The 11,868-nt window shown below is 37.3% G+C and overlaps 1 protein-coding gene across 1 annotated transcript in view; it reads left to right on the forward strand.

The window, feature by feature from the left end:
* The window catches only part of LOC113048216 (semaphorin-3C-like), a 45,411-nt gene extending 34,150 nt beyond the window's left edge, over positions 1–11,261 (forward strand). Inside the window, exons 13-18 of the mRNA XM_026209860.1 lie at positions 1,749–1,837; positions 2,507–2,548; positions 2,667–2,824; positions 5,377–5,444; positions 7,523–7,653; positions 8,169–11,261. Of these exons, the coding sequence (XP_026065645.1) occupies positions 1,749–1,837; positions 2,507–2,548; positions 2,667–2,824; positions 5,377–5,444; positions 7,523–7,653; positions 8,169–8,555 (875 nt within the window). The 3' untranslated portion in view covers positions 8,556–11,261. The remainder of the gene's footprint in view (positions 1–1,748; positions 1,838–2,506; positions 2,549–2,666; positions 2,825–5,376; positions 5,445–7,522; positions 7,654–8,168) is intronic.
* Positions 11,262–11,868: the final 607 nt, after the last annotated feature.

Raw genomic sequence — 11,868 nt, forward strand, 5'->3', positions numbered from 1 at the left:
AAATGAGAAAGGCAGAAAAGTTGGAAAATCTTTTACCGACTGATAAGGTTTTACTAAAAGTATTTTATCAGTTAAATTATGCATTATTTAATATACTTTAAAATGATACTGTGCTTTAATTAATTTTAAAACGGCGTTTTAAGAGGAGCATTGCAGTAGTTAGTTCCCATGCTCATGAAATGTTGAGCTGTGGTGCTAATGTAGGTGATGTAGGTTTTAATCTGGCCTGCAACATGTCCCATTTACTATAGATCTTCTAAACCATTTCTATACTATATTTTAAAGCAGTGGTTCTTAACCAGGAGGCCTGGATCCATTATAAGGCCTCAACAAACTTCCAAGGGTGCCGCAGGATCACTTAATATTATATTGACTTTAATATTTCAGTACAATGCAGATTCATATTCAAATGATTGTTATTATTCAAAAAATTAAATACTCTAATTTAATTATAATGCTAAAACATTATTCATAAAATCAAGAAATATAACAAATATTTTCAATTAATTTTTTTTTTTTTTTTGCTTACCCCAGCAGAAATATTGTGGTAAATGTCTTCCTTTATACGGGGGCCTTTAAAAAATTATGTTGAATAAAGTGGGGCCTTTGATTCAAAAAGGTTGATAACCAGTGCTGTAAAGTGTATTCAATACTATAATAATAGAATATATTAATATAGTAGAATATTGTAGAATATATTAAACAAAAAAATAAAATAAAGATTCTCTACCACTTCATTCCTCTCAGAAATATAACAAATACATAAAAAAGATCATACAGACATAAATCGGTCTGCCCTGAGCACCTCTAGGGGGCAGAGAATCTACACAAGCTAAACAGTTATTATCAACTAATCATTTTTATCATAAACCTCTTTTTTCTATGTCTTCTGTATTAGCTAAATGGAAGAAATTATGATTCCTGCTGTAAGACAGCACAAGATACACTTAACTTTTGGGATGGCAATGGAAGAATGAGAGAAAGAGAGAGAGTGTGTGTGTGTGTGTGTGTGTATGTGTGTGTGTGTGTGTGTGTTTGAGAACAGACTCAGAAACACGACAGCAGACAGGCTCTGTAGTTACTAGGGACATTTGGAGAGAATTCAAAATCACAGCTGTTTGTATTTGCATGTCAAAATTCCTGATGGAAAGCCAGGAGCATTGTGCGCAGCAACCTGCTTTCTCCTTGGCAGGGTTTCATCTAGAAATGTTGGCTATTTAAAATGGGAATTTCCAGGGTTTGAGCTGAATTCCCCATCGTCCATTTCTCTGAGGGTCTGCAGCAAAATATACACCCCTATCATGAGCTCACAGAATTAACGAGCTTGACAATTAATGGTCATTAGCAGCAAGTGGCATCAAATTCACCACTCAAGATATCCAATCATTTCCACCAAGCAGATGACCAAAAATAAAAAGCTTAAACTTACATTAAGTAGGGCCACGGGCCATATCTAGGGATTAGTGGGTGGGCTCTTATGACATGAAAATCACCTAGCAACCACCCAGAACACCTAGGCAACCACACATTTTCCTCTGAAGTTTAGTTTGCAGATCCGTTTCTCAGAACAGACGTTCAACAACACCAAAAACCAACCCAGACATGCACACTAGCTAAAAGATTTCAAAGAGAAAATCTGTGAACAATAGAAAGTTCATATGCGGTTCAATCCCAGACCGCATTACTGAGGTTGTTTTTGCTTTCCGGACTGTCCATGCTCTCCTGATGCTCTGATATTCTGCTCACAGATAAAGGCACAGTACAGAAGGTCGTGGTTCTGCCGTCAAACGGCTCTCTGGATGAGGATCTAATCCTGGAGGAGCTGGAAGTGTTTAAGGTCTGAGTTCTCACCACATATCAAAGTATCTAAAGAGGAGACTGTAGGAGCAGAGCTGGCAGTGCCACAAAGCGTTTATTAAACTCATTGTTATTCTAAGGGAATGCAGATTTTTTTTATAGAAACAAAGACTGGGCATGAGAAAAGGAAAAGGTTACCTTGTGTCGTTTCTTATGATCTGCTTTGAGTGGCTTGAAATCGAAATGATCACAAAGAATCAATTCATGGACTATGTAATGCCACACACATAGCTCAGTTAAATCTCAACACAGTCACAAATTGGCACATCAAAACTCAAAACCACCTGAAATAGGCAATTTCTCTTACATTATTTTCTTATTGTCTTATCACATCCATGATGGTTGCACCACACTGAATCTACACTGTTGAAAATAATTTCATAAAAAATATCAAATTCTTACAGTTACACCACCTTGATATTTTTACTACCAAAAATACTGTTGAAATGTAATATATAAATGTATATATATATATATATATATATATATATATATATATATATATATATATATATATATATATATATATATATATATATAAAATGTATTTTTATATATATATATATATATATATATATATATATATATATATAAAATGTATTTTTTTTTTTACATTTAACTTCATCCAATTACTTTTTTTGATTTTCAGAAGCAATCTCCTATCACCGACCTAAGAATCTCATCTAAAAAGGTAACTAGTGGGAGTGGCAGAGGAAATGTTGTTGCTTTAATTCTGCGTAATTATCTTGTCACCAGTCCTGTGGTTTAAAGGAGCAGCTTTTGAGATATCTGGCTTGTTTTCGTTACAGCAACAGTTGTATGTTAGCTCTGAGCATGGAGTGTCCCAGGTGTCTTTGCACCGCTGCAACGCATATGGCTCTGCCTGTGCGGACTGCTGTTTAGCACGGGACCCGTACTGCGCCTGGGATGGGCTCAGCTGTTCTCGATTCTACCCTACTAGCAAGAGGTACACAGACACACACACTAACACCCAGGGTGGACAAGGGTGGCATAAACGACAGCAGCAGTGGGACAGAAATAAATGATGAGACACTGCTTTGGTTTCATTTAGTCATAAAAGCAGATACATAGTCTGGGTCGAAAGATTATTCATAGAATTTGAATAAACCTCTTAACCTACATATTCAAATTCAGTGTCACATTTAAAGAGTTCTGGCTTAAGATTTTCCTGGCAGACGATAAAACAGATGAAAAAAAAAAAAAAAACATTGAGGGCTAGAATATCAGAGATTTGAGGGCAGACATTTCTAATTTGGGCCAGTGATTAACTACCCTAGCAAGTGCATAGCAGCTCAAGTAAAAATCCCTCAGAACACTTTAGTAACAGTGTGGCAACACTTCAGAAACCGCCCAGTCTTCAGAACTCTGACCGCACACATACTGTACAGTCTGTCAATCAAACAGAACAGCCCTCATATAACATATTCATGAGTATTTAAACTGTGGCTTCTTTCAGAATGGGGCGTTAATCTGATACCTTAGCCAAACTGTTTTTTTTTAATGCCAGATGTTTTAATAATGGAAAATGTTTGTAGAAGGCACAGCCTTTTTTTGTTTTTGTTTTGAGAAATTAATCAAATTTTACTTTCATGACAAGGAATGTGTTTTATAAAAACTAAATTGTGCAAATATCCAGGCACTGATGTTGATAAAAAGTGAGAGAATGTAAGAGTGAAAGATAAAAATGCATACAGGTGCATCTTTAAAAATGTGAATTTCATGGAAAAGGTCTTTTTGTAATAAATTTTTTTTAAAAAAAGCTAACTTTTTTATATTCTACATTCATTTCACTCAAACAGAATTCATTCTGATGGTTACGATCTACAGCTTAGTGAAAAAAAATTCAGTATCTCAAAATATTAGAATATTCCATTTAGAGCTTGATTAGTTCGATTCATTTTGAGTATAAATACTGCGTACCTCTTGGGGTAGTTTAGAACATACAACCACAATTATGGGAAACACTACTGACTTGACAGTTGTCCAGAAGATGTTCATCAACACCCTCCAGAAGGAGGGTAAGTCACAGAAGGTCATTACTGAAAGGGCTAGCTGTACACAGAGTGCTGTATCAAAATATATTCATAGAAAGTTGACTGGAAGCAAAAAAAAATGTAGTAGGAAAAGGTGCAAAAGCAACAAGGATCATCACAGCCTTGGGAAGGTTGTGAGGAAAAGCTTATTCAAGAACTTGGAAGAGTGTCACAAGGAGTGGACTGAAGCTGGAGTCAGCGCATCAATAGTCACCACTAGGGGTGCACCGATCGAGATCGGCCGATCGTTATGCGCATCTCGTCAGTAAAGCCGGTTCTCTTATCAGCGGTAAATTCCATCAGGTGCCTGATTTCACATAGAGCCATTGTTAACTGAGAAGCTGCGCAAATCCATGTTCATTTTCAGTGTTTATTTGCACATCTTCTCCGTTAACAACGGCTCTGTGTTAAATCACGCACCTGATGGAATTTGCCGCTGATTAGAGAACCGGCTTTACTGGTGAGATGCACATTAACGATCGGCGATCGCGATCAGTGCACCCCTAGTCACCACACTCAGTGGTCTTCAGGAAAAGCGCTACAGCTGTCACATTCCTAAAACAAAGCCACTCCTGAACCAGAAAAAAAAAACATCAGAAGCATTTCACCTAAGTAGGAAACGAACAGGACTGTTGCTCAATGGTCCAAAGTCCTCTTGCAGTCTGGAGGAAGACTGGAGAGGCACAGACTCCAATGTCTAGACTAGAGTGAATTTTCTGAAGTCAGTGATGATTTGGGTGCCGTAATGTTTTCTGGTGTTGTTCCATTCTGTTTTATCAAGTCCAAAGTAAATGCAGCTGTCTACCAGGAGATTTTAGAGCACTTTATGCTTCATCTGCTGACAAGCTTTACAGAGATGCTGATTTAATTTTGCAGCAGGACTTTAGCACCTGCACACAGTGCCAAAACCACTTCCAAGTGGTTTGATGACCATTATATTACTTTGCTTGACTGGCCAGCCAACTCACCTTACCAGAGCCTTACAGAGAATCCATGGGGTATTATGAAAAGGAAGATAAGTAACATCTGACAAACAATACAGAGGGGCTGAAGGCCGCTATCAAAGAAGCCTGGGCTTCAATAACACCTCAGCAGTGTCACAGATCTGCCACGCTGCACTGAAGCATTAATTTGTGCAAAAGGAGCCCCTACAAGGTATTGAGTGCCTAATTAAAATTGCTGTGGAGATCATAGACATTTCTTTTTTTGTAAATCTTTTTTGATTGATCTTTGAGGAAAGATTCAATTTTTTTTTTGAGAGACTGAATAAGTCATATCCATCAGAATTATAACAAAAAACTCTTGAAACATTTCAGATTGTGTGCAATGAATCTAAAATATAAGAAAGTTTGTTTCGTTGAATTCAATCACAAAAATAAAAACTTTTCCATGATGCTCAAATTTTTTTGAGATGCACCTGCATATGAAAATATGTTGGATTAATCATATGCAAATATTTTTCCAGGAGAAACAGAAGGCAGGATATTATGCATGGGAATCCACTGACTCATTGCAGAGGGTTCAATCTAAAAGGTAATGAGTACCTGCATGTCAACACTTGGGATAGGCAAAAGAAAAAGTCCCAAGGTTATGTACTGAGAGAATTTAATTAAGATTTCAGTAAGCAGTTTTGTGACTGGCAGTTTGAAAAGCTTGTTTACATTTATTGAATTTAAAGTCATTGCAACTTTATATCTCATAATGAGACTTTATATCTCACAATTGCAAATGAATGAAGCATATATATATAGTGCTTTATTTTGTATTGCTGTACACCAAAAGCAATTTACAATCATATGATGGGGTCTCTCTTCAACCACCACCAGTCTGCCTCATCCACAGTATAATGGTGTCAGTGTGCTCACCACACACCAGCTATAGGTGGAGAGGAGAGAGAGATAGAGTCCGTTCAGTGGATGGGGATTATTAGGAGGCCATGATTGACAAGTGCCAGTGGTGGGAATTTGGCCAGGACACATGGGTACACCCCTACACTTTATGAGAAGTGCCAAGGGAGTTTTAATGACCGCAGAGAATCAGGACCTCGGTTTAACATCTTATCCAAAGGACTGTGTTTTTTTTTTTTATTATATTGTCTCCGTCACCATAAAGGACCCACACAGACCACAGGGTGAGCACCCCGTGCTGGTCTCACTAACACCTCTTCCAGCAGCAACCTAGTTTTCCCAGGAGGTCTCCCATCCAGGTACACTCTTAAAACTACAGGTGCTTCGAAAGGTTCTTCAAGCGATGCCATAGAAGAACCATTTTTGATTCCACAAAGAACCATTCAGTCAAAGGTTCTTTAAAGAACCACCTCTTTCTTACCTTTTTATAATCTGAAGAACCTTCTTGGGACAAAAAAGGAACCTTTTGTGAAACAGAATGCTTCTTCAGATGTTAAAAGCTCTTTATGGAACCATTTGGACAAAAAAAATTATTATATGGCATCATGAAGCACCTTTATTTTGAAGAGTGTACTGACCAGGCACATCCCTGCTTAGCTTCAGTGGGCAACCAGCCATAGGCTACAGGGTGATATGGCTGCGGGCCATCATCCATTGTCTGCTGTCAACAGTGTAGAGTTGTATGAATCAGCATTCACACAGATGCCTCTTTCAAACCAAGCAGCTGTGTGTTAGCACAGTGAATCTGCGAGACAAACTTCAACCAGTTGCAAAACCTGAAAACGGAAATCTTCAGCTCTTTCACAGAATTCCATGTGAAGTCCTAATGAAATGACTGGCTTTGCCACATTGTGCTGCATTTTTGCTATCTAATTGTGAGGACGAACTGTTTTAGAAATGAAGTCTGGTTAGGTTAATCAATCTAGTGACTAAGTATTTTTACTCATCAACAACACTGACACAAATGGATGCATTTTGGCGTTATGAACGTTGCCATAGAATCTGATCCTTTCAAACTGCTCGTAGTAGAATCTCAAAGTTGTCATCTTGTAATTATGCAAATACTGAAGTGAACGCAACCAAAGCTAATGCTTAAATGCACATGCATCGAAGTCATTTTATGATGTGTTGACAGTTGTTCAATACTAGCATATTTTTATACATATACAATGTATTTTCCTAGTGAAATACATTTCGGTGCTTAACTTAAATGCTAATTGACTCACACATTTCCCTTTTACTCCACTGCTCATTTCCTTTTATTTCCCTCTCACGTTTGTTGAATTCTTTCTCTCCTTCAGAAAGAATCTGTCATGGAACTAGAAGACCTGTTCAGTTGAATACAATTGGCACTGATTTTGTCAGTCGTCCAGATGTTAAACACTTGGATGCATCAGAATTATTTAATAGCAGTCTTGATGAGGGGACGAGTTATCCCAGCTGTATGCACAAAACAAAAGTAGCATAATGTCAAAACAGATGTTGAATGTATGACATCACTGGCCAGTGTACAGGGTCACTTATCCAATTACACACTAATCTGGCCCACCACTCTTCAGAGTATAATTTACTGCATCCTCAGTGAACTTGAACCCCACCATGACCCTCATCCGCAGATGTTAGCTTGTCAGTTGAATTGCAGTAGAACAATTACAATTAGTATGCACTAACTGTGCGAGAGAAAAACTTGAGGTCTTGTTTCAGCCTACAGGAATGCAGTGGAGATGACTCAGTATGGAGTCAAAAACAACACCACCTTCCTGGAGTGTCAGCCCAAATCTCCACAGGCCTCAGTTAAATGGCTCATTCAGAGAGACAACGATCGCAGGAAAGAGGTCAGACAACCCTTTCCAAAATGACAACATTAAACCCTGATACTCGACAGCCAATGCATAGTATATTGCTCCATGCTATTGGGTGGATTATGCTTACAATGAAATATCATCAATCGTTTGTAATCATCAAACAGACCGAATCCTCATAAACTGCCATTGGTCCCTCTGTGCTTGAAGAATAAGAAAATAATGGATGCACAGGGATGTTAAAAACATCTTTGTCTTTTAAAGGTCTGGCTTACAAGTTCAATATTCAATATTCTATAGATAATGTAAGTGCTATTATTAAATAAAGCATAATCTCCCACACTTGTAGATTTTATGCAAATGTAATTCGATTTACATAAAAGTAAAATAAACATGGAGTTCATTAAATTGCAAAAAAATAAAATACATTTATTCACCAGAACAAACACGTCCCTACCCAAAAGGATCCCATGCGTATCATCTGTTTTTGCATTTAATAAGCATTTAAAAATGACACATTCACCGGTCACTCTTTTCTCTGTGTGCAGGTGAAGCTGAGTGATCGTGTGGTGTCCACCGATCACGGTTTGCTCATCCGTTCAGTGCATTCTTCAGATAAGGGTGTGTATTACTGCCTGGCCACAGAGAATGGCTTCAAGCGCACACTTGCTAAAATCCGTCTCCAGGTTCTGAGCGAAACTCTGGTCAGCGCTCTGAGCAATAAATATTCTCCCTGGGGCTGGGCAGCCTCACTGCACCCTAAAGCCCTGGTGTCGGCCTTCAGCCCTGCTGAGACACTGGCCATGCAACAATACTGCAAGGAACGCAAACAGATGCAGAGTCTGCAGAACATACAGAGCCCCATGAGAGGCGAGCTGGGTAAACTCAAACCCTTGCTGGACCACAGGAAGAGCAGGAACCGCCGGAACCACTGACTACAGGAATGGAGTTGAAATGTAAAGTAAGGAGATCGAAGCAGAGATAATGAAAAGGAAGGAGATGGATAGAGAGATGATGAAAAGGAATAAAAGACATGCATCTGGAGAGAACCCGGATGGAAAATAAAAAAGGAGAACGTTAGAGAAGATTCCTGTGTTATGAACCTCATTTGTTGTTTTTCTTTAAACTTAAAGCATCTCAGGTGCTTCCTGTTCGGCAGTCTTATATACATGAACACCCAGAGCAGAGGACTCTGGGACACCCTCACACACAGGCACTCAAGCCAATCTATGTTTCAAGCTGCATTATACAAGATGCCACATCTGTCATCCAGTAGTATTGTTGTCATTTTATGTGCATGTGACATTTCACAACAAACGATGAAGTAATACAATGTCCTTCAAGTCCCAGTGAAATAGCTAATGAGGACAAGGTTTTTTCTGGGTTTTTATTCTGTTTTGATTTATTTCCTAGTTGGGGCGGGACATATGGAGAGGCTAATCCCTTTTTTAACAGCCTTTAGTTTACATTACAGACATGAACTTTTATTTATTCTTGCTAATGCTAGTGAAGTATTGCCAAATGGGACGGTCTCAATCTATAGTGCATTTCATTGGACATACATTTGGATATACCCCTTAGTGCAACCGGTGTCATCAGTATTTTGGTTTGTTTACTGGAAGATAAAGACTGTAAATTGCAAATGCTTAAGATTTCTCAAATTAAGACTTCATAAACTAAAAGAAATTCAGTTTCTAATGCATATCTTATTAGATATGCATCATTAGAGAATTTGTAAACTTACAGATGTAAACTTGAATTAGATTTAGCTTCTAAGTGAAAAGAAATTTACAGAAATCCACAAAATCTCAGTATTGATACCTTGTACGTTCTCTTTAATATCCTTGCAGAACATTGGGATTATAAATGCGTTTATTCTAGCAATCCAAGTTTGATTTACATGACATGTTTAGGCCAAGCAATTTTGGAAAATTGCCATTAATGAAACAAATGTATCAATTCTACTACCTACAACTCTTCCATACCCCTGAATTAAGGCAATCATTTGTGGATTAGAGCTTACAGTATCTCCAGTTTGTTAGTTAAAAAACTAAATGTTTATGGTTTCTGAACAGTTTAGAATAATATTTCTTGGAGACATTGGAGATTACACATTAGACCAAAGTACATCAACCCAGATGCACCACAGATGTTCGTATGGGAAGTGAGAGGGAGAGAAGATGGTTTGGAGACGTTTCAAACTGTATCAGACAGGTGGCTCTCTGACCTCATAACACTAAAGAGTGTTGTCTTTTTGCCAAGTGTTGTGCTTTGGGAAACATCATTAATCCACAACACATAATTTAAAGAAATGACAGTTTAGTTGTCATTTACTCACCCTCGTGACCTTCCAAACAAGAAGAACCTTGAATATAGTGCACAAGTCATATGGACATCTCTTATGGAACTTTTTTAGCCTTTAAAAGACGACAGAGTGGTCATGTTTTAAGAGCAGCATTATCATTCTTCAAAATATCTCCTGTTGTATTTCTGAAAGAAAGGATGAGATGAGGGAATATTAGGACAGAATTTTCAGAGGTGAACTACTGGTTTAAAATGTATGTGCACGTTTTCTTCTTTTACTAACACGGTATCCACATTATTTTGCAACACAGAAGAGTAATCTATTTTCTGTGAATGTGTGAGACTCCTGATTTATAAGCCGCAAAATGTAAAAAACTAGAATAACAAAGTGCAGTAAACAGTAAAACTATATGTGCTTCAAACTAGTGTTTACAATCATGGCAATACATTAAAATAATACGATAAGAAACCCCAGTTTTTAATATCAAGCAGCAATATGGACAATTGAAAGTGAATGACAATGGAAGCCTCACATATTCAAGTTCCAAATGGCTGCATTCTGCTCTTGTCTTGAAAAATAAAGTGAATACTGAACCACAATGAATCAGTTTAAAGTCTATATTTTGTAAAGAACATTTGCTTTAGCCCCAGAAATACCATAGCGTTTAAATCACGTAGGGATAGGCCAAAAAAGGAATGTGATCAGGCATGGTTCATCATTATACAGGAACACATTGATGTTGGAAATGAATGTCATGTTAATGTTTTGTGGTTTGCTCAGTGTGCACAGCCATAATGTGATTGTCTCTCATTTTAGATGATGTATAGCATTGTACAGCTTCTGATTTTTGGATTAATCTATGTCTGTGTAACTTATCTCTTTTTGTATTTTGAGCGTCTGTAAATAGTGAGAACAAATGAGAAATTGAGTCACACAGTTTGGCAATAGATTTTTCTTCATTCACACAGTTTGTTGGATGAATTGGATTTTGTTTAATGCCAAACTTCAGATGTTTTTGACTGAATCTGCATTTTGCAGACATTTCATGTTCACTTAGTGTCCTCTTCAAAGAACATTTATTTTAATAATGTTTTAATATAATAGGCTATATGCTGTATTCCCTGTGAATGTTAATGTTACTTTATTAAATGTCTTGATTTGTATAGGCATATTTATTAATGATAAAAGCCTGGACAACTGCATTAAACAAACTGAATCTCTCTCATGTTTTACAAATTAATCTGAGAATTGATTCATTATCTGTAACGTTACGGAACAGTATTCAGATTAAACTCAAATGTAAGTCAAGGTGAAGTTGACATATGAAACATAAAAACATACAACCGTAGCCTACTGTCGGTTGTTATTATTATGTGCCGTGTGAACGGAACCATGTAGGACAACCAGTTGCGCAGCAAATTCGTGCGTTTTGGTGTTTGAAGGGTATTTTATGTGTGGTTTCGATAACTTACAAAGAACCAGAAACGATATGTGTCATCTGAAGATCCAGTCTTTCACAGGAGTAGCTGCGGTCAGTTTTATGGGCCGCTTCACGCAGGTACACAAGCTGTTGTCGGTTACTGGCAAATGAATGCCTAATTATCGCGAGAATAGAAAAGATCGGACAGGTGCCAACGGTCTTTTATATTCTTAGACAATTTTTTAAATACTTAATTTTCTGCTTTATTCAGACAGCTGATATGGGCCTATTTAACGTTAGCTATTATAATTACTATGTTACTTTTTATCGGGCAATTAAATGTATATGTATATATTACCATGTCTTTATGGCCTTTAACTACAATGATGATGACCGATAAACGGGCGATATTCAAAAAATATAACACTAAAATATTTTTTTAAATGATAAAAATTTAATTACCACAGCATTATAAATGAATGAAATGAGCACACACAATGAATCTTAGTAATTTCAGTCGATA

This window comes from Carassius auratus, chromosome 29, assembly GCF_003368295.1.
Source record: "Carassius auratus strain Wakin chromosome 29, ASM336829v1, whole genome shotgun sequence".
NCBI lineage: Eukaryota > Metazoa > Chordata > Actinopteri > Cypriniformes > Cyprinidae > Carassius > Carassius auratus.